Below are 25,093 nucleotides of genomic sequence, written 5' to 3' on the forward strand. Positions count from 1 at the left end.
GAAGGTGGGTCTGACTTATGGTAGAAGCCAAAATCATAGGCTACAAAGTGAAGAATTAGAAAGAACATGCATCTTTGATGACTTGATTAATAAACACAAAAGCCTATCCTACACTCCCCAATTAAATACCAACTCCGAATAAGGTTGGGTAATTACCCTGAGAAAAGTTAGGTAAAGGAATTGATATTAACATCAATTTATAGCTAGAAGTCATTATTATTCATTAGGAACAGGCTAAAATATTAACTAAATACTTTTGTGTCCAGAGCATTTTGATAATGGCTAACAGTTGACACTAAAATTTAAAACTCAAGCTATTAACAATGACAAACAAAAACCTGTGCTTTCAAACTGAAGTACTTAATATATAGTTGTAGTTTCACAGGTAAAACATAACAAACAATTTGGAATAGAAATTGAGTGTAAGGTATAGCAATCACAGAATTTTATAAAAATTTACTCAGGTCAGCTGGTTAGAGACTTTTCTCAGGCTTTTCTCCCAGTACTTTGGGAGGCCGAGGCGGGTGGATCACGAGGTCAAGAGATCAAGACCATCCTGGTCAACATGGTGTAAACCCCGTCTCTACTAAAAATACAAAAATTAGCTGGGCATGAGTGGGTCTTTGATTTAGACAGACGGAAACTGATGGAGGAGAAGATCACAACTGAGGTAGGGAATGGCAAAATGATCTGCAATATAATTAGACTACAAAGTTGATGCTTTCAGTTTGAAGCTTGTGAACACCACTTCAACCTGTATCTCACACATTTTACACTTCAATTTTGTAAAACACTGAGAAAAAATAACTGCTCTTCATCTCATCTCTATAAAAGCTTCCTTGTCAATAAAAATTGGCTTCCATAAGCTGAAGACATTATCATTATTCAAAATGATCAGGAAGTGAAGCTAAAGTCATGACAAAGTAAATTCTGTTTCTTGGTACTTTTTAAAAATTCCTCTGTGGGAAAACATAGATCAATACTCTTCAGCATGAATATTTTGCAGTGAAATTGTCATTTGTAACAAACAGCAACAAAAAAGCCTTAAGCATTCCCTGTCACTTTCAGTTTAGGAGAAAATGCACTAATAAACTCTTACCCTTGGGTCATCTTTGACAACAGGCAATACCATGCCAGCTCTTATTAAAGACTATTCATATCACTGCCCCAAAAATTTCCTTTAAAATTACCATCTTTTGTATCCATGTAACAGGATGTCAGCTTTAAACGTGCCAATGAGAGATAGGACCTGTCAGCACAGTTAATACTCAGCATTGTTTCAACACCAGGACAGCTGACCCCCACGGGTATGTTTTTGGTTAGTAATATTTATTTGGTGGTTATCTCAACAAACAAGAAAACTTATTCCTCTTTATTGGTTTTCAAATAAAACAGTAAGCAAAGTCTCACCTGTAAGTATTAAGTATAGAACAACCCAAAATGTGTTGAAAGAAAAATAAAACTGCCAAAACTATCAAAAAAATTTTTTCTAAAATGATAGCAGACTCTGGATAACAAATTCAAAATGCCATCATCTTTAAACTCAATCTTTCCAACATAAAAATCACAAAATTCATGGCAGGACTTTCTTTAAAAAAAGGAATAAGAAGGCCAGTTGCAGTGGTTCATGCCTGTAACCCTAGCACTTTGGGAGTCTAAGGCAGGTGGATCACAAGGTCAGGAGTTCAAGTCTGGTTAAGGAGCCTGAGAAAAGTCTGGCCAACAAGGTGAAACCTGTCTCTGCTAAAAATACAAAACTTAGTGGGGCGCAATAGTGCACACCTGTAGTCCCAGCTACTCAGGAGGTTGAGGCAGGAGAATTTCTTGAACCCAGGAGGCGGAGGTTGCAGTGAGTCGAGATTGTGCCACTGCACTCCAGCCTGAGTGACAGAGTGAGACTCTGTCTCAAAAAAAATAGAAAAAAGAAAAATAGGTCAAATTTTTCAATGAAAATTAAGAATCCTCTTTTTATAAATTTTATTGAAATAATTATTAATTTAACAAGTAATACTGAGGGAGTAGCTGTAATGTAGTTGTCTCCAGGTAAAGAAAATGAGGCTTTGATAAAAACGACAAAATCTACTTATCAATTAAGATAAAGAAAGAAGATCTAGTAATGACATAATGACTCTCTTTTAAAATAAACAGGCAGAAAATGTTCATACGAAAGAAGAAACTATAGATGTAAAGGGAGCACCTGGATAAAAGCAACAACAGGTCTTCTACAGTCTTTTGATGAATAGTCATCAGGAGTGACTTTTCTTGAAAAAATATAGATAACTATATAGAACATATGTAACTATGTATTATATGTAAAAGCATTCTAGGTACATTATTAAGACATTATGTCCTTCAGTGGTTGCAAATTGTGAATGCATATACAATAAAAAAAAAGTTCCAGTGAGCATGATAATTCAATAGCATACCCACATTCCTGTATCCACAGCATATTAATCACCCTGAAGATTATCCAAGGACACCTTCAGGCTTTCCAAACTAGGCTCGGTGAGAGGGATGCTGGAATGGGACTTAACAAAGATGCATGTGTGAACATGTGATAAATTGTTTCTCTCCCTAAATACTGAAGTCAAATACTATCATATTTTCTTAATTGGAGCTGTGATCTCATAAATTTGTGCAGGTGATATGAGCTAACTATAGAGACATCAGAGAAGTTACATTGAAAATAGTCATATTTAATCTAGAAAGTTTTTTTAAAAATGAGCCATAGAGTCTACCAAGACAAAAGTTTACAAGAGGTTGATAGCACTATCCAATAATGTTAATGTGAGGGAAAACTGTATTGGAAAAGAATGAGCTCACCATTAGTAATCAAGAAACAATGGGCTCTATTCTGGCTCGATTGATCATTAGATTTAATTGGCTCTGGGTAAATTATCAAAAAGTCTGAATTTCAAATTCCTTTTCATTAAAAATATCAAAGGTTAAAGTATTAAAATCAAGAAAATATTAAGTAATATATGTAAAAGATATTTGATGCTAAGTATTACAAAATACATTGACTAGAATATGGACATATCTCATACTCTCCTTCTAGCTCACAGGCCTTGGCATGTGCTGTACTCTCTTGCCCCTGACCCTATGTCCATAATCCCTAAGTGAGCACCCTTCTCTCAACCTTCAGATCCTTACTCAAAGAAGACTCACTTGCAAACGCCTTGCATGATACAGTCTTGCATTTACAGTCTCAGCTCCAGTTTAGATATTTTTGCTAGAGACTCCCACACTTCTCCTTGAAAAGACTTAAACAGTTTATAATTATTTTCATTTGTGTCAATGTTGATTGATGCTTGATGTCCTCCTCAATGGAGCTGCTTTTCATATGACTGAAGTCTCTATTTTTTTTAAGCTTTCAGCTCCGTTGTTGCTTTCTCAGAGTGGCCTTCCAGATCGCCTTAACTAAAATACCAATTTCCACATTTTGTGTCTTTTTTTTCCTTCATAGCACATACCATGACTTGATACTATGTTTTCAATACCTGTCTATATAGCCTGCCTTACATACCTCAATATGGTGCTCCATGTGGGCAGGAACATTGTATTACATTTACAATTTTATCTCTAATATCTATAATCTAGAACAGTGCTTAGAATATAAGAGACTCTGTACATTTTAAATGAATGTAATATATTTTTTATACTTGTATTTTTCCAGTATTCACTACAAATATGTACTGATATGTCATAATCCCTGACATTCTTCTAGTAACTTTGGTATCTAAGAATATTGGTGAGGACTGTTTGGTAGTTCTAATTTTCTGAGATTCTACAACAGACATGCATCCGTGAAAATTCACTGTTGGGTTTTGATGCCAGTAAAATTTGTAAGTCTACATGGAAATAGAAGCTTTGACCTTGACTTGATTGCCACAATGCTTTGAAGAAAAGTAGGTATCTGAAGAACTGTTTTAAACAGGAAGAACTAGATCTAAAGTTAAAACACAAACTAGGTGATTAAATACTTTATTCCAATGGGGAATAAAGTATTTAATATATTTAGTCCACTTAGAGCATTATAAAATAGATTTCTTTCAATGGCTAACACTTATTAGAAACTTCAAACACTTTACAAACTACAGTCTTAATTCTACCTTCACACATTCTCAGAAACAATAATGATATTTTTATAGTGATCTGACACCAAAAACATTACGGTTTAAAAATCAATAAAAGTATCTATGGAGTTGCTTTTGTTCTAATAAAGCCATGCAATTTTGTGAAATGAAAACCTTACCTCTCACAATAAGTTGAGCAAAATTGGACACACCAGAACCTCGTTCTGACTGAGTTACACAGCGATACAAATCCTGGTCAGTTTTTGTCACTTCTTGCAATCTGAAGGAAGCGGCAAATCTTCTGTGATTGATGTTCTTAGTCTGGGCTACTGGTATATCTTCTCCATTTCGTCTCTGCAAACAGAAACCAATCTTTAAAAACAGTATCTTAACCTTTCCATAAATCTATAAAGCATCTTAGCAAGCAATATCTGTGATAAATTATTCTTGTTGCAAAAGATCCACACATTTTTTTCCATTGTCATTCAATCACGAAAAGGATGTAAGTAAATACTGGTATCCTCTAAAGCAGTGGTCCCCAACTTTTTTGGCACCAAGGACCAGTTTCTTGGAAGACAATTTTTCTATGGAACAGTGGGGGAATGATTTCAGGATACAACCGTTCCACCTGAAATCACCAGGCATTAAATTCTCATAAGGCATTCACAACCTAGATCCCTTGCATTCACAGTTCACAGTAGGATTTGCTCTCCTATGAGAATCCAGTGCCACAGCTGATCTGATAGGAAGCAGAGCTCAGGTGCCAATGCTTGCTCACCTGCTGCTCACCTCCTGCTGTGTGTCCCTGTTCCTAACAGGCCACAGACCAGTACCAGTGTGCAGCCCAGGGGTTGGGGACCCCTGCTCTAAAAGGTATACAGCTGACACTATGGTAGTAATCTCAGTTCTCAAAAAAACTGCTATTACATCAGAGTAAATGAATTAATAAGAGAATTAATGAGTCTATGGCAAATGATTCATTGCCCCCATGCTCTCAGAGTAATATATAGAAGCTTCTTTTAGCCCTTATGCCATACTACATGTGCTGTAGCATGTTTATCCCCATCAGAAGAGTAAGACCATGGCCTGTGCATCTCTATATTCCAAATGCATAGCATGTACTTGCCACAGAATGATAATATAGTAATGATGAATAATTTAGAGTCAACCCAAAATCTGTACTCTTTGCAAATGACTCTCACTTTGGCATTAATGACAGCCAATTTATACATTTTAGAGAAGTAGTCAAAAGAGCCTAAACATTAAAAGCATACCTGTCAAATTTCAAAATGAAATACTGGAAACCATATTTATGATATCAGCATATCCCAGAAAAGAGTAATAAGCATAAACTAATAGGAAATGACTGAAAAAATTCAACTATAAAAGTTTATAACTTCTGCATGTTCAAAGACATCATATATAAAGTGAAAAAAACAAGTCACAAATGGTGATAAGTTATTTGTCAAGGAAATGCCCATCAAGAAATAAATAGCCAGAATATATAAAGATCTTCTATAGCTCAATAAGAAAATAGATAATAAAAAAAATAGGCTATAAAAAAGAGAAAATGTGTATTTCTAACCACCATAAAACAAGACTGTCAATCTCAATTTTAAAACTTCTATATGTCAAAGACAGCAAAAAGGACAATGAAAACCCACAACCCTGACAAAGAATTGGTCATGATCCACAAGTTCATTTCTTGTTGGTGAAATGCTAACTACCCCGGTACATTTCATACTACTTGAAATAACATTTCATAGGACTATATATGGTAAACAAAAATGATAACATTCCTGTTGCAAATGTAAACTGCTAGAGTGACTTTAGAAAATGATTTGTTACCATCTAGTAAATTTGAGGATGCATAAACCTCAGGACCCAGCAATACCACTTACAGATTTCTACATCTGAACCACCAGTGTATATGTGATCAAGGAGATATGTACAAGAACTCTGAATTATCTGTAATTGTGAATATGGAAAATGTCCCAATATTTCTGAGTAGCAAATAAACTGAATTTTATTCATTCAATAAATTGCATTATAACAGTTAAACTAAGAAAAGTAAAACCAGCAATGTATTGATAAAATTTGAAACTGCTAGTTCTTCACTTAAAAAACATAAAATGCAAGCCTGTAGTATTTGTTCATTTCTGCGGAGTAAATTCTCCACTATGGCAACTTCAGTTTATCAGGAAGTTATTCAAACTTTCTGAAAACTTAGCACATTTTTGGTATTCAGTGGCTCCAGCATTCCACTGATTAGTAGCACATGTATGCATGCTTAAATGTTAAAAAAAAATCCTTAAGAATAAGATGACATGAGATAAACTGCTAACTTCATTTAAATTAGGGTGGAGGTACATTAATAGCTATTTTATTGTTTCCTATGATTTTTTGTACATTTGAAATAATTTGTATTTTTTAGAGGAGTAAATGATAAAGAGAGGATATTCTATCACTTTAATAATTTTCTAAATCCTAAATATACTGTATCTTTAAATATCCTTCTCCATATCTGAAATCATGTATATACATATTGTGTAATAAATACATATATGTGTCTGCATATCCACACTTAAATATCTAATAACACCAAATCCCAATTAGGATTTTGCTATTTTTTATTCATTGTTTTTATTAAAATTTCTCTGCTTACCCACCTATTTCATGATTTTTGCAGCAAGATACCCTGATTATTCTCTTGGATAATAAGGAAGTGAAAAAGCAGCTTATAGTCAAAAACCCTTAAATACAAATCCATAAAATCAGTCTAAACTCTTTCTCTACAAACCACATAAACAAACAAACCAAAGTCATTACACATACAAATCTCGGACTGCTTGTTTTTTTTCAATTAGCACGTCATTTCCACACAGTCTTCCTAATTGGAAAGCCCACCATGACTCCCTGCTCCTTACTTTTGTTAAACAACTCATCTGGGTATCCTCTGTCTTCTCTTTCCAGGTGTGTTCTGAGACTGTCTCCTTGCTCCCTGCCATATGTATTTCTCAGTTCTTCGGCAATACTAGCCAATTCCTGCTGCCTGCTTTGCCTTCCCAATTCTCTTGCACATGTATACACCTACCCAAGTCTTTTCATACTATGCTTTTCAAAATCCTTCTCTTGTGAAGAGATTCTGAGTATCCTTAATGTTTCCTTCTCAATAATCATTATTCCATGTTTTCACCTTAATTGGCATTCCTCTCACAACACTACTACCTCAAAGGAGGTACATTTTCTAGTACCCTACACCCTCTTTCAGGGAGAGCTACCATTTGAAGACAACTCTTCCTCGTTCCCACTCAACCACCTCCCAAACTTTGGAATTCCCAGTGTGCCCATATATCATTCCCATCACTGGGAATATTCACAGACCAGATTATCCTCCCTATCCCAGTTCTGTGAATACTCCCATTGATTCTCAAACTCACTTTGGCCTCAGTGATCACCAACAGCTTCCTCTGCCATCTTGCAATACCCAAGTTCTTGTTCTGCAATAGTTTCCTCTCAAATCACAACCGTCTGTGCAATTCAGTCTTCACTCCTTCAATCCTCTGCATTGGCAAAGACCTCATTTTGTGACCCTTTACTTTATAGTAGCCATTTCAAAGAGACAATCTCTAGCCTGAAAGAGCTCTATATTCTTTCAACTTTCTATTGTTTATGCATTGCCAATATTGAATTTGCACTATTTTATCAACTATTCTAAAACTACTGACCTTTAGAGATATTGGTCATTTGTTCTTATGAAAAATTTCTGTGTTATCCAAAACTGGAGATTAAAAACTTGCAGAGATTCCTACTTGATTGCCACAGTGACCTGATCTATGGTATCTAGCTCCTTCTCCTCTGCCTCAAGTTCATATTCCATCAGCTCATGTATACTCTTCCCTTTCTACTCCTGCTGACAGGGTCATGGATACGGCCTTAAAAACTCTATAAAAGATTATAAAAACTTATTAACTGGCTTTTCTATCTTAAATCCTTTCTACCAGGATACTTCTATAAATGTCTTTTCATCTCTTTGTATACTGAAATCATTTTGAAGGTAGAGTGTCATGTCTCACTTATACATAGTTTTTCCTCCATGACATCTAATATATATTATCTTTATTTAGTGGGTGGTTCAAGTAGTTTGTTAAAATAAATTAAATTCACTGAACATTTTAGAGATAAGAGTTGCATAAATCCTCCTCAGGCTTTTATAAGTTATAATAAAATACATTTTAATCATCAATCTAATTTAATAATAAAGGGAGGTTATAAAACTATTTAATTTCTAGGACATCAAGAAATCACTATACCAAGCTATTTATTTCAGAAGTAATTATACCACAACTCAGAGACTGAGGAGTATACTTAAGCTCATCCAGTCAAGATATCACAAAGTTGATATATTACATGACATTTATATGTGTATTAATATACTAACATAAGTTTATATAGGATATACGTTACACAATGAGTTATAATTAATATATCACAAAGTTGATATATTACATGTTTATATGTGTGTATTAATATACTAATATAAGCTTATATAGAATGTATATTATACAATTAATGAGTACAGAAGACTTATGTAATATTTCTCTCTTGAAATAACAAAATTAACAGTCATAATATTCAGGTTTATCTTCAATAATCATTTAATAAGCACTTCTATGTATCTTATGTTAGCTATTACTGGTTCTGTCACTTCTCTTTCTTGTGAACTTCTATGATATAGTGATATCCAATTAAAGTTCAGAAAGATTAGAAATGTGATACATAGCCTGCAAGCAGCAGGACTAAAACTCAAAACTAGGTTTGATGACCTAAAATCCAGCAGATTTTCCTCTAAACTAAACCAAAGCTGTTATGTTCATTTTGGTTACAGTTCCTATCCAACAAACTGATTGTTGTTGAGGTTTAATCAAGGCATTCTTCCAATGGGCTAATATAATCTATTATATTAGACATTGCTTTCTTTATTCAGCTTCCAGTAACTCATTAGAACTAAAGGTAACAATTTAAAACATGTACATTCTAGAAGTCAAAAATATTTGTTTTAAATCCAAAATTACAGGTCTTTCCCTGACTACACATCATCAACTTATCAGAGCAGGCAGTGCCAGTGGAGGACGACGTAAGAAGTAATGGTAACTTTCTCTTTTATGAAGCAATGTTTGCATATTTCTCTGCCTTTGCTATGTTTTTCAGTTCTAGGATCTTTATTCTGCTTTGAGTTTTTATATATGATTTCTCCATTGCAAATATATACCTAACTCTGAGAAGTACTGAAAAATGAATCACACAATTATATGATCCAAGGGATTATAACCTAGCATGATTTTTTTCCCTGCTTCCCACCCCACTCCCCAAACCATCTCAGGCTTATGTACTTATTTTGTCTCCAATACAAGTTGTTAAATAAAACTTGTCACTTACCAAGTAACCCTGGGCAAGCCACTGTAATTCTCAATGTTATCACTCCTCTCCTCTACTATACCAAGTAAGCTTCATCATTCATAGTACATGCAGTGTTCATTTGACAAGTTCCATTCCTAGTAGAATATAGTGATAATAATGGTTGATTCTCCAACATCTATTTCAACCAACCAGGCTATTAACTAAACCCCTTGCAATGTGATCTAAAGACCAGTAGCATCAGCATCAACTGGCAGATGGTTAACAAATGCAGAGTTAAGAGATCACTTGATCACTTTAGATACACTGTATTGAAATCTGCATTTTAGCAAAATCTCTAGGTTATGCATCAAGATATTACACGTGGAGACACACTGGGCCATTAACACTAGGTTAATGTATGTCTTTTTTCCATTAACAGTGACATGCTTTAAAAGTGGAGTGTATGTCCATATTCTGGCCAAGGAGGTATAATAGGAATTGGTCAAGTTATTTCTAGAAAGGTTTCCTCACTTCTGAGGAGACATATAAGAAAAATGGGTTTCTTTTGCTTTTTCTTACTGTCATGCCTAAAATGGGAAGAGCTGACTCATCACCATGAAGCAGACCAATCTAAGGGAAATGCTGAGGCACTCAGGATGGCATATCAGATAGAAAGACAGAGGAAGTTATTGATCAAATTTCTGAAATGACATCAACAATTACTAGAGCCCACTTATTTTTGGACTTTTTGTTAAATGAAATAATACATTTGGTTTTCTATTACTTTCAGCTTGAAAGTATCCTAAAAGAAATACAGTACAATTAAAATATGGTACACTTTCCTTCAGAGTCTCTGTTTTCAAAATTTGAGGAATAAAATTAATCCACTTTCATTTCAGACTAAAAAGAGCGGCACTGACAATACATGCCGAGATTATTTCAACCCTATTAACTTGAAAATAATCAAATTATATTTATTATATATTTATTTTCTCATTGACTTTTCTGGGAACATAATAATACATGATTCTCTCATCTTCTTAAAATTGTAGGACTTAGAAAGACACTATTTTCTTATATTTGATATTTAGGTCCTTGTAGAACAGCATCAATAAGACTGCTTATGAGTTGCCAAAACGAATTCCAAGGTGAATTCACACAACTATGACCAAGCGAAGCTGAAATGAAATTTACAATATTCCAGCCAAATTAATCCCAAGGACCTGAGAGTTTTTATTAGGGCTTGTCTGATCTACGAGGTTTATATAAAATTTTTTCAATCTCCCAGGATGATAAAGATATTTTCATCACTATCTCTATTATTGAAGAAAAAAATAATTCTATAATTTTAAAAACATGAAATAATTTAAATGACAATTTTAAAAACATAAAAGGATTTCACAGAAAACTTAAAAATAATTTAGAAATTTCTAAATTTAAAATACTATGTTATTATTTTGAGAAAAGTACTTATTCTTATTTAGGGCCATAGAAATGATTATAATTATTTCAGTGGAGTAAGCAAATAGTGTTCTCCTAGAAAAAAATATGCTGAAATGACAGTAATAAGTTCAAAGTATTGACGTTCTGGCAATAGGATGGAAGAAGGTAAATGGCATCTGACAGAAAGAGAAAGAGGTGATGAATATTATAATTCTGAAATAAAGCAGGGTAAAAATGTGCTGGAGATAGCAAATACTAGAATCAGAATTATTAATCAAGTGTAACAAAATATAACATCAGCTATTAAACAAGAAAAGGAGTTTCACTCTAAGAATCATGGGTGTCTTTGAATGTGGAGAAAGGTGACCAATAAGATGAGACACAGAGAGAGAGAGCATGTGTAAGTAGACAGAACCATGTCTGCTGGGGATGATACCTAGCTTCTAGCCCTGAAGCAACCATTTGTGAGCTGAACAATTTCTCATCATTTCTCAAATCTCTACCTTTTCTTCTAAAACTGGAGATATGTATTTGGACCTGCTTATTCAACAGAGATGATGAGAATACTCTGTGAGATTATTGTGCAAAAATATTGATAGCAAATAATGATAATCACAATATTATGAAGATGATAATCCAAACAATATCTAAGCACATCATCTGTTTGATAACTGTGACAGTCTTTTGATGTTTGAATTTGCCTATGCTATAACCTCCAGTTATTTTATTAAACACTAAATTAGGTGATCCTGTGAAGGCATATTGTGGTTGGACTTAAAATCCAAAACCTAGCAAGTAAAATTAACCTATATAATCTGAGTGGACTGGACTGAATCAGTTGAAAGGCTTTTAGATAGGAAGTGAGGCTTCTCCAAAGCAGAAAAAATTCCACCAGTGAACAACAGCTTTAGTCTGTGCATGAATGTTTTAGCCTGCCCTTCCCAAGGGCTTACCCTACAGACTTCAGAATTGCTTGGCCAATCTGCACACGCACATAAACCAATTCCTTGAAGTAAATCTCTTCAATTTTGTATATAAAATCCTACTGTATGTAATCTTATAATTATATATATACATATACATATACATTTCTATACAATCATATCTATCTCCTACTGCTTGTACTTTACTTTCTTGAAGCCCGAGGGATGCAGATGATTTTATGACCAGAAGTGCTTCTAGAGAATCAGATTTTTATGGATGAACTTTCTGATTTGGTTCTGACTCTGGGTTTACTGAAATTTATTTTTCAATCTGATTAGACTTAAACCTGTCTTGCCAGTGGCAAAGAAGACACTACTAGTTCATGACATGATGTAGCAGTGGAAGCATGTAAAATATCAGTATTAGATATACTCCTAATCAAGAATCTATGGAAGGCAAAGTTTTGGTAACCATTTATTCTACCTTAGAACATTTTAGTCAAACAAAGAAATATAATGGGATTGGCTGGTTGCTTCCAACTGCACTGTAGAAGGCAGAAACATGAGGCACATGAGTCCACAACTATAAAACCATGCAATTCATAGTGAGAGGGAAGGTGGATGAAGCAAGACGACAAATGTAATGAGACCATCAGATCTCAGGGATTCTGGGAAGCTGATGGCAGTAGCATAGACTTTTTCATTTTTCTGAACCTGCCACATATAAACAGACTCACAAGAGAGTACGGAAATAGAAGGACTAGACAAAAGTGGGGAAATCTCAGAAATCTCAAAAGGTAAGCTGCCATATTTTTAAAACATAAAACAACAGAAAAGAGAATCTGTAAAATCAGGTAAAATTTCCTGAACCCCACCTAATTTTAAAACTTCCAGAAAACTTATTTCACATAAAAATGAATAACTTAAAATTATCAAGATCAAACCTCACATAAAGATTTTATAAGATTAAAGGAAAATAAAGAGCAGAGTATGATCCTTAGTTTCAATGAAAGTTGATCAGAAAAATATGTCCACAAAACAGATCAAAACCACAACATAATGTTTCAAGATAAGCTAAAACATATTAAGAATATGATTCATGAGATGTAACAATATAAACAATAAAACTTAGAAAAAAATGACAATTCAGGAAAATTAGAAATTAAAGAAATATTTCAGAAATTACGAGTAATTACAGTAAACTTAACAGATGAGTCTCGAAGAATGACAGAATGTGAAAAAGGAGAAGTTAATGTTTACAATAAGGAGAATAAAAATATTTAAAAGTAATCAATGACGATAGGCAAAGATTAAACACAGAGCTAACAAGTCTCTACAGGATCAAGGGAACAGAAAAAGTACTAAAAATTATAATTTTTAAAAACTTCTAAAATTTACAAAATGTTTATAAACTATACAATGAAAGAAATACAACATTCCTGATGATAATAACTCAGAGTGACCTACTTTGGTACATACTCTGGTAAGAGTCAAGAGAAAGAAAAATTATTTCTGTATCTAGAAAAAATAGGTACAGATAATCACCAAGGCTTCATGGTGACTGACTGTTACCTATTCTGTCTGTAAAAGAAAATGAAGTAACATTATTTAAGTTACTCAAGAAAAGAAAATGTGAGGGAAAGATTTTATAAATTGACTTAAGAATCAAGGACACAAAAAAACTATCATCAACATTTAAGATCTCCGGGAATACTATTTCCATGGGCAGTTCCTAAAGAATCTGAAACATAGAAAATACATTTCTGACATCCAAAATTACTAGACATGACAGGCGAGCTAATATTGAATATTAAAAACATAGTTACATTTAGAAGACTAAATAGGAGCAAAGTAGAAGAGACTATATTATCCATGCAATAGCTATATGGTGACAATGAAGCTTTAGTACAACTTTTCAAAATAATATTAGATAAAACTAATGTATAATTATGATATATTCTAAATCTATCTTCTTGTATCACTGACAACCAAGAATATCAATGTGGAAATAAAATGTAACTGAGAAGTTGTAATAGGATAAATACAGAGTAAAAATCTTTAGGCTTCAATTTGAAATATCCCTATGAACTTATTAGTTATTTTATCATTAAATACATGTGTATATATATTTTAGTTCTATTCACTGAAAAGATCTAGAAGTGAGTATTCCTCAGAACCCACATTATGATCTTGAAATATAATTTCTTACTAAAACTAAACAGGGCATCATTGAAAAAACAACTGATCCCACATCCAGAGGAGAAAGTGAAACATCTCACAATACCAGGTAGCAAGGAAGTTCTCAAATCCTACTATAATCACATCAAAAATAATCAGGAGCAAATTTGGAGAGATGCCCACTAAGCAAAGATGGGACAATTTAAGATTTAATAATAGTAATATTTGCAACAAATTAAACTCCATTAAATATGTGTAAATCCACGAGTTTATAATGACATTAAAATAAAAAAAGAATAATATGTCATTTTTGCAGGATGATAGGGAACCAACTCGTTATATTAAAAACTAGTAAATAAAGCAAATACTGGAGCATTTATCTTCTCTTTCCTTAATGATCTGTGTTATTAGGTAACCAAATAGTAGATTAGAGTGATTATGTATCTCTTCATTAACTAAACAAATACGAAAGAAATAAGAAACAAACGAACAAAAAATGTTAGCATGTCACAATTTTCTCTCCCCAGGAATAAATATAGACATTAATCATCAGAGACTGCCAAGATCACAAAAATAAAGATGACACATTTTGTTCCTCCTGTTATTATACCAAGCACCTCCTACGGTGTTGCCAATGGATCAAACTTGACCCTGGATCTGGCTGCCAATTTGCAGGAAATAAAGAGGAAAGAGGCACATGTGGAACTGAAGAGGGTATTAGTATGCAATCAGCAAAATGTGGATAGGGAATCTAGAAGTAAAACATCCTAGGCTCAACAGATAAATTGTGAGGAAAGGAATAAAGGACAAACCTACGGATTAAAAGAGACTTAAAAAGATGTCTACTTTAAAAAACTGATAAGACTATGGTGTCTAGGGATGCATATACAAGTGAAACAAACTGCAAGGGCTAAAATTCATTGTTATTTGTAGGAGCAGGGAGACTCTCTCTTGTGCCTGGCACACAGCATATGGACGACACCTCTGGGATGGCTGGCAAGCTCTATTTCTTGTCCTGTGTGATGTTTACCTGATAAAAATGCATTGAGTCATAATAGTCTTTATTTTTGTGTGGTTTTCTGTATCTATGTTTTATTTTATAATACAATAATTTTGTAAATTTTAGATCTTTCTAGCAGATTACTTTTCATAAAGAAGAAACCAAGCCTGCAAATGCTCCATGTTGTAATACCGATCCCAGGAGCTCAATGGGAAAGCTATAAAGTGCTTAACATGACACACCTAGAAACACACTAAAGAGGCAACTCTACAAACAGTAGGAGATCATATTGTTTTTGCACAGAAAGAGAAGTAAATTGTTATTTCTAGATACCAATAAGAAGCAATTCTTGAACTTCTATGACTGCCAGGTTTTTACAGTCCTGTTCCAAGAATAGATAAGAAAGGTAAAGAATATTATACACATTATTCATCTATAATCAGTTATGTAATCTGTAGACATTACAGAGTTTATAAATTATTAAAGAAGGAAAAGAAAGCATTATATCTGTAAGGCAATGAGCTCTTTATGATAGAAAGCCACACACAAAATCAACCAAAATTACCTCAGCGTATTTATCAATTCTAAAAATTAAATATTATTAAACTTTCTGATGCTCATTGTTATATATCCAAAATGCCAGAAAGTGAAATAAAAACCTTATAATCCATGATAGGAGATCAGTGACTTTATCTCAAGACCTGTAAGCAGAATTCTTTATATAAAGCTATGCAGGAAGAAGATAATGCCGTGAATTAGAATAAACCAATGGCCCAGGGAAAGCAGGACTGTAAAGAGTGTTGGCTGTTAGCTACCAAAGAGAATATGGTCTCTTAAGTGGATCAGAATTAACTGTAAACCAGTATATACATGGCAAAATCACTACTGCTTAAACAAAAGATAGAGAAAATTCGAATTAAATAGCAAGCTAGTATTCATCTGTCAGCTAAAGTTTAGAGCAGATGACAAGAAACTAGGAAAGCACAAGGGATATGGTTTGCACTATTCACACTCTTGTTTTATGAGCCATAAGTTACAAAAGCAGACAGGGCTGAAGGCACCAACAGTTTTCCCATTGATTTGTTCTCCTCAGTGACACCAGGGCCACTCAGAGGTTTAATTTGGCCACAAGCTTCAAATTATATTGGTAAACTTTTATTCAAGCAAAAAGAGTCAAAAGAGATTAAAATATCTCCTCATTTTCACTCCTAATAGGATCACTTACATGCAATTATGAAGGTAGAAAGAGGTAAAAAGTAAACAATGGTTCTAATAGACAAATGAGCTCCAAAAACAGAAATTGAGAAAATAAACTCATTGACTATCTTTTAAAAAGACACTCTGAGAAAATGTACAAAGCTTTCTTTACTATTTCATTTTCACATCTTCCTAAATACTCTAAAATGATACAAACCAGGCCCAAAACCGTTTTGTTTCTTAATTTGTCCTCTCCTTTCCTACTCATGGATTTTCCAATTCCACTGGCACTGTCCACAATCAGGGCCTCATTCCCTGACGACTGTACTGAGAACAGAAACCTCTTCCTCTTGCGGCAGTCTCCATCATGGTCTAGTACCAACTTTTCCATAAACTCTGTTTACCTCCATGCCTCATGGTGAACCTTCCACTTCAGTAAGATCCTTCTCCTTGGGTTTAGATCCCATGTCGCCACACATACACACAGCGTGCTTTCTGCCTTCTGTATCTGCAGTAGTAACCATGCCCACTTTTGTTTATTAAAGTGCTATGTACACTTCAAGGTTTCAATATCAAGTCTTCTTTAATGATTTCACACTCCAGCCTGTGTTACTCATGCTCAGCTCTGAAATAGTATAGTCCTTAAATTCTGTATGGACTTCCCATACTCAGTTATGGAATCATCTGTCACAGCAAAAAGTATCTTAAACAGTATTTAGCCTCAGGCTTGAATGTCTTCTACATCTCTAGCATGTGCTTATCCAGATTATGCTTGGATACTTGGACTAATTGTAATTTTACTACCTCCTGGAGCAGCTCATTGCACTTTTCAACAGCCCTACAATTACAAATTTCTCCCTTATAATCAGCTTAGAGCTCTCATCATAAGCTTCAAATCGTATCATTATTATATTTAAGGATCTATAAAGGGCAAATTAAATCCCTTTTGTATATTTCTTACATTACAAGGTAGTAAGTCACTTACCCAGTCTTCCTCAGATCTCAAGATATATTTATGCCAGTTCCCTTCAGCAATTCTGACATTGTTCTTCAAGTTTACTATTGGTCTTGGTAATTATACATTACCTTTTGTTATTTTAATATTTCAGAAGTGTGTCAGCCATTCTTAAAGTCTCTTACCTAGAAAATGTCAGAATTTTGACCACATCCAGACATTGGAACAACTTTTACTATATTGCATTGCATTGTTTTTTCTTTAAGCATATTACCTAATATTAATCAAGTTGACTTTAAAAACGTCCTCTCAAATTAGTTTCCAAAGAATTACCCACTGTAAACTGCAGTTTCTAAGCATAAAGTAATTTCTTCAGAAAGCTTACCTTCATTATAAGTGGAAAATTATCAAATTTGTTTTCTTAAAATAAACAGTGTCAGGATAGTAAAATCTCTTGCAGAAATTAAATATGTTACAAACATCTGGGCCTGCCAAATGGCAATATAAATAAGCACAGAAAAATGCAATTGTATGGGGACATCAGAAAGAGCACTGTGAGCATAACTACTAGGCCTTTGAAATGGTGCGGTGCTATGTTTTCATCAGTTACATCTTTGTGCTTCCAAATTAACTCAGTTGTTTAGATCATGCTTTAGATTTCCACTATTATGTGGTGATGTCTGCATGAAGTACAAGAACAAGGCTTTGGCATTTGCCTAGACAGGTAAAACACTATTTGGTCAGAAGTTTCTGACCAACCACTTTCACTGCCCCTTCACTGACTAGGGTTGTACTGTAGGGGATCAGCCTCTCTCTGGTTGCTTTTGGAAGCAATTTGCATCTCATTTTACTGATTTCACTCTCCAATTACTACTCTCAAGCCATTGCTTAAATTATGTGTGGCTCCATCAGGAATGACATTTCCTTTGGCTGAGCAACGAGCTGTATCACACTATTCTAGCAAAGATGAGCCTCACCAAAGGCAAAACGGCGGCTGACTCTCCTGTTTTGGCAGGCCCATGGAGGAGGCACAGTGCCAGAACCTGCAGCGATCACTGACAGATTGGCCCAATTGCCACAGCTTTCATGGCAATCTGCATAGGATTACCAGTCACACATTAAACAGCCTCATTTCAATTCACCAAAACAAATGGTGCCACCAAATCTACCCACACAATTCCCTACTTTCAATAACTCTGCTGTTGGATTTCTCTGCCCAATTCAATGATGCATGCCAGCCAAGTGCTGTAATGATGGATGGAGTCATTAGTATTTTAGTTTCTACACTGAACCTGAAGCCAAAGCATATGGTCTGACAGATGTTCCAGCAATAGGCTCTATTTGATTTACCATGTAGGTGTCCACTTATGCTGGACCTTCATGACAGAATACTAATGTATAACTTTCAGTCCAACCCCAGTTACAACCCTTTCATATCCTCAAGTTATAAGGGGTTCTTAAAGCAGAACATTCAGAACACGTTTATTTCAAGTGAGAGAAATGACTGTAAATTACCTTTGAACCTAATCAAATCACTTGAAATGGACAAGATGGATGAAAGTGCAAGTAATGCCTGTAGGCTATTTCCATCTATGGCTTGATTAGCACTGCCAGTAAGTTGGTTAAGTTGGTTATTTAATAAAATGTGTCATATACTCACTTTTTCCTCATATGTGTTTTATTCAGGTAAAAATAAAATACATATACTAAATTGGACAGATCTTAGTCTTTTACAAATACATGTACACTCACAGACCAACATCCCAGTCAAGGTATGTGACATTAACATTACCCTAGAGAATTTTCCTCTGCCCACTTCCAATCAATCCTTATCCCCACAGGCAACAAGTATTCTAATTTCTATCATCATAGGTTAGTTTTGTTTCTTCTCAAACTTAATGTAAATGAAATCAGAAAGCATACAAGTTTGGTGTCTGTCTTCCTTCCAAAACCTAATATTGCTGAGATCCATTCATGCGGTTATATTTATCTGTAGTTCATTGTTTTATTGCTAAGCAGTATTTCACTGCTTGAATGAGCCATAAATTGTCTATCTTTATCCTGTTCATGGACATTTAGTTTTTTTCTAATTATCAGTTATTATGAATAAAGCTGTTATAGGCATCCTTGCACAAGTCTTTTTGTGGGCACATGCCTTAATTTCTCTTGGGTAAATACTTATAGATGGAACTGGTACACTTTTGTTCATTTGTTGCTTATTCACTTTTTCCTACAATCACTTTATCCAGTATTCATAATAGTAAGAGTTACAATCTAGTGTTCAGGAGCACCATAGGGTGACTACAGTTAACAATTTATTGTATATTTCAAAATAACAAAACGAATGGAACTGGAATGTCCTTAACACATAGAAATAATAAATACTTGAGGTTATGGATATCCCAATTACCCTCATTTGATCATTACACATTGTATGCTTTTTCCAAAAATATCACTTGTACCCCATAAATATATACAACTCGTCTGTAGTGATAATTTCAAATTAAAAAATAAAAATAATTCAAAAATATTAATAATTCAAACATTAAAATATTTGAATAGTTTTTAAATTTTTGAATTTGAAATATTTTCAATATTGTAAATAATTCAAAAAATAATTCAAAATGTAAAAATAAATACATAAATTACCAATATTATTAACCTTTAAAAGTGTACTCTCTAATTTTTATTTTTCCTGTAAGAAAATTATTTGACATTTCTCAGGAATATAACCAGATGCTTTTATTATTTCATTTCAGTATAAATTATGTTATGATTTCTTTTCGATCTTATTTCTCATAACCAGAGCTTTATCATAGCTTCAAGTTATGAATCACAAATTCCCAATCATTGAAATGTCCTCAGGAATACAGAAATCCTTCCTTATCCAAGGTTGCACTTTAGGCAGATGTAGTTACCTTCTGTCAACCACAGTCTGAAAATATTAAATGAAAAATTCCAGAAATAAACCATTCATAGGTCATAAATTGCACTTCACTTTGCATAGTGTAATGAAATCTTGCCATCCCTCACTTGTTAGTCTTCAACATTGTGTGTTTCTGACATCCCAACCATCAAAATTGTCATGGCTCAATGATGCAGGGTCACCCCAAGCAAATGAACCTCCCTCTGACATATTCTCAGGAGGTTAATAGTGGCCTAATGCTGCATCATACTGCCTATGTCATTCACCTCACTTCATCTCATTATGTGAGTACTTTATCATTTCACCTTATCCTAAGAAGCGTGAGTAAAGTACGAAGATAGGCTGAGAGATCACTTTCACATAACTTTTATTACAGTATATTGTTATAATTATTCTATTTCATTAGTTATTGTTGTTAATCTCTTACTGTGTCTAATTTGTTAGTTAAACTTGACGTACAAATGACTTGATGCATACGTAGAAAAAAACAGAATATGTTGGGTTCAGTACTATGTGTGGTTTCAGGCATCCATTGGGTTTTTTGAAATGTATCTCCCATGGATAAGAGATAACTACTATAAAATTAAAATGGCTTAGTTCTAAAACTTATAAGATTTGAAAAACATCTGTTCTTGTGGGAAAAAAATTACAAGTATTGTGTTTATATCCAGATTATATGCTACTTCACTGAGCTCTCAATTAAAAAATAATCTGGAAGTTCTCTAAGGGTGACTAAAGACTTTATTCTAAATTTCCTTTACTGCATAAACGTACTGCATAATATACTTTTAAAAACTATGTTCCAGAAAACCTCATGATTTTATCATATTTTAGTCTACTGACACTCAGACTTATAAAAATATTAAATGGTGTTTTATATATCATTAGTTCATTTAGCATGTGACTGGTTTATGTATTTTGTCACATATATATATATATATATGTTAATATATTTCCATATACCTACAAATTTAGAAAACCTTCAAATACTTTATAATTATGTAATTATAATTATATTTTCTAAATATCTAGAAATATAGAAAACCTACTTCAAATACTCCATAACTATATAATCTGATTCTTACAAGAAAGAACACTCCCTATAGATACTTTCCAAACCATCATGATATGCATTACGAAATTATCCTAGATTAACTCAGGCAACTCATTGTTTGTGTTTCCCCCACCATTTTTTAATTTATCCAATTAGTATTTCATTTTAGACAAAAAAATTGATATATGTATTATAACCTGGAAAGAATATACTAGTGAGAAAAATTATTCAGTTTTTCCAAAACAAATTATTTAAAATATCAAATATGATCAAGTATATGTTCTGTATACCTTTTACAGAGTTATAGTGTATCATTTTTCCTTTGAAATAGAAAATTGGCTCTTTTTCTAGTTTCTGTTACTTTAGCCCATATTTAGACAACATTTTGCCAATTGAAGCTCAGTACTACATAAGCTAAGTTATTTGAAGGACATAGAAAGTTGATTGCCATTTGGTATTTTGCCTGACCATGGCATGTATAACAACTATTCTATTCCGTTACCTCTGTGATAGACTGCAGTGACCTTTCATTGAGTTGCTTCAAGTACATTCATTCTCAGTACTATCAGCTGATATTTTGAGCTTTTGTTCTTACAATGATACTTTATTTAAGGTACCATTTTTTCCCATGCAAAATAAATACCAAGACTTTTACATTCTTCCACACAAAAAGGCTATCAAGGTCATGTTTAAAGCCACCAAACATAATGTAAAGACCTAGTTTAGCATATTACAGCTAGAAGAGATTTTAGTGTCTACTCAGAATCTCCTTTTATAAATAAGCAACTTAAGGCCCAGAACACTTAAATGAACCTCTAAGGCCATGGCAATTAACTGGGTTAAAAGATTTATGAGGGTTAGAATTAAGAACTAGTCTTCCTGAACTCTAGGCTGTTATTCTACATGAAATGGAAACAATTTGACATCTGTTTGCCTGAGTTAGCTGGTAATTTCACTTTGGAACCAGAATTCTTTCTGCTTTATTATGGTTTTACTACTTTCAGCAAAAGGTGGGCAAGATTTTTATGTCACTGCCACCTTTTAATTGACTGACATATGGATAATGATCAATTTTATCTGGTTCATTTTTACATAATTTCCATAATAATTACTTTTTATTTTAATTTGAAAATGCTTAAGTAATTGATAGATTTCAATATTTCTTATACATGGAGAATAGTGATATAGGAGAATAGTGATATAAGAGAATAAATTAAGGTAATTGATGTGGCATTACTGAAAAAGGCAAATAGCTTTTGAATAAATTAAGGTGAATATGTACACTACTAAGAATGAGGCAATGCCCATGTCAAAGTGGAAGAGAAATACACAATTTCACCATTCTGTAGCAAATGCCAAAAAAAAAAAAAAGAAGAAGAGAGAGAAAAAGTGAGGTGAGGTAGGGGAGAAAGCAACATAGAAGTCTCACCTCTGAAAAATGGCAGGAGGAGAATGTTTTAAAAACCTCATGAAATGGATTATCTACAATATAGGAAGCAAACAACAAACAAAAATGAGCAGTATTTGGCCTACAACCTACTCAGACCAGCAGGGTCCAGAAAGTCTTTGTTGCCACAAGGCAGCTGGTGACTGAGGATACAAAACCCTTTTTATTTCAATGTCACATTAAATCCTGAGGCATAAAATCAAGGGCAGACCCACAGAGCCTCTAGCTCTCCAAGAAAAGACTATCTAGCTCACAACTAAAGCCAAATGCCAGCTAATGTTCCCATCTAAGTGAAAAAATACCTAGCAAAACAATTAGAACATATATCTAAAATCATTTTTAAACTGTTTATTTAGGCATAGAAAAAGAAATAAGAAAACTGACTTGACATTTAGTTGATAAGACAGGTTGCACATTATGCAATATGCTTTCCAGGAAAAATTATCCTATTTTTCAATCTCTGCGGGATAAATTAGCACAATCACAGAAAAAAGGGACCCTCATTTCCTTTTTCATATTTGGACACAAAATATGGTATCCTGATACTTGAAAATCAAATAAATTATAAAAGTGGCAATAATTAGATTAATATGAAGTACACCTGTTGTAATCTCCAACTGGAATGCTGTAAGAACTTGATGAAGCAACACACATATAACACCCAGCAAAGTATCAGACATTATATTAGGTATGATTTCAATATTCATTTATTAACACCTTTATTACAAGCATCTGCAAACTAATAATTATCCCCAACACTACATTCACCTATCTAAAGGATGTCAAAATAAATCATGATGCCTAATGTTGAAGAAACTAAGCTCATCTTATGATTTTTTTTGTTTGGGTCTCTATTGGCATTCTCATGAATTTAAAACTCACAACTAATGAAATCTCTTTCCTCATTCTGATGCAGAGAACCTAAAAAATAATAATAAAGGTGCTCAGAGAATATTATTACTTACATATCATCTAGCTTCAAATATTTAGCCCAATTAGCCATCACTTTTAGGTTCAGCCTCCCGGCTTTAGAGCTGCTCTCAGCTCCTCCCAGCCCCCCGGCACCCTGGCACTGACAGATTTACTTTCTATAAATTTTCTGAAGGCAAGTCATATTTCTTAGTCTACAGTTTTCTCTCAGATTCTTTTAAATCTGTTTACATGCACCATTTACAGTTCCCCAACATGTATGTCAAATCATAATTAAATACAGATGTATTAAGGACTTAATATGTGCAAGGCAAATGTCTTGACCTCAGACATGTGATTAACCCTCAAGCACAAAAGTTTAATTGGCTTTCTTCCAATTCATACTTCCTGAAATATTCCCCAGGGTTTCTTAAAATACTTAAAAAAATTTAGAAGAGCATGACACCTCCTACTTATTTCTTATAAATTCAGTTTTTAAAATGCTATTAAATAAGAAAAACATCTCATTTTTATTCATATTTCAAATGGATCTAGAGAATTTTTTGCAGTTTGAATATAAAATTACTATGTTACACTAGATACTAACAAAAACACTTATTAATTATTTGTCTATGCATTTTATTCCAGAAAAGGAAATCTCTAACATATGCAGTCAAACTCACACAGACAGCCTGCCCTACCACATGCACACACACACACACACACATTCAAGAGGATGAGACCACAAACAGTCCAGTTGTAATTTTTTTAAAAACATAAAGTATACTCTTTAGCTCAGCTGCCAATCTGGCCTTACCTGCAGCCATAACTTGTTATGCACAGCATCTCTCCCTGTGGCAATGCACTGAAAGGTAGCATTCTGCCCTGCATTCACCTCTACATCCCCTAGACGGAGGAAATGAGGAGATTTATCTGCGGAGGGAGAAAAAAATGTTTGTTTTCATATGAAGAAAATATGCCATGTTACTTTTCTCCAACTAAATATTATCGTTAGTGCTTTTACCTTTGGTTGAGACTAACATCATAAACAAGAAAACTGAGGGGCTTTTTTTGCACTGGAAGACACCATTTCCTTTGTGACTCTCATAGTTCTCTTTTTCTCAGTAGCTCTATTACTTACTGTTTCATAATTGCTGGAGTATTGTTCTCTACAAAGTGAGCACTCAACAATTGCTGCTGAACTGCTGCCATAGCTTGTTGCATATGGATGATAATAAAACAGTTACAAGTCAAAGCAACCCAGAGATTAAATTGATACAAAATCAGAGTCTAATCTAAAAATATAATGAAAACATATAATGATTTCTAAGCTGCCGACAGTTACATGGCCATTGAACTTATTCGGCTACAATTTAAGCAGTTAAATCTTTCTTTTAAAAAAATCAATGGTTATAACCCTCTAGCACTTCAAAGAATAAGGGAATATTTTTGTTTCTTGCAAATAGAGCATCAACTAAACTGTTAAATTTGCTTCTTATTCCATTAGAGCCATAGTCTAGTAGTCCGGAAGAAATATCCATATTAGACCAACAAAAATGATGATCGCAGTCAAAATGCAAGTGAG

At 33.6% G+C, this 25,093-nt stretch overlaps 1 protein-coding gene across 17 annotated transcripts in view; it reads right to left on the minus strand.

The window, feature by feature from the left end:
• PTPRK (protein tyrosine phosphatase receptor type K) overlaps positions 1–25,093 on the minus strand; it is a 574,046-nt gene that overhangs the window by 262,451 nt on the left and 286,502 nt on the right. For all 17 annotated transcript variants that reach the window (XM_035296658.3, XM_008995016.5, XM_078370080.1 and 14 more), the window contains exons 5-6: positions 24,326–24,441; positions 4,256–4,430 (exon numbers count right to left, since the gene is read on the minus strand). In XM_035296658.3, coding sequence (XP_035152549.2) covers positions 4,256–4,430; positions 24,326–24,441 — 291 coding nt within the window. The remainder of the gene's footprint in view (positions 1–4,255; positions 4,431–24,325; positions 24,442–25,093) is intronic.

The sequence above is a fragment of the Callithrix jacchus genome, chromosome 4 (assembly GCF_049354715.1).
Source record: "Callithrix jacchus isolate 240 chromosome 4, calJac240_pri, whole genome shotgun sequence".
Lineage (NCBI taxonomy): Eukaryota > Metazoa > Chordata > Mammalia > Primates > Cebidae > Callithrix > Callithrix jacchus.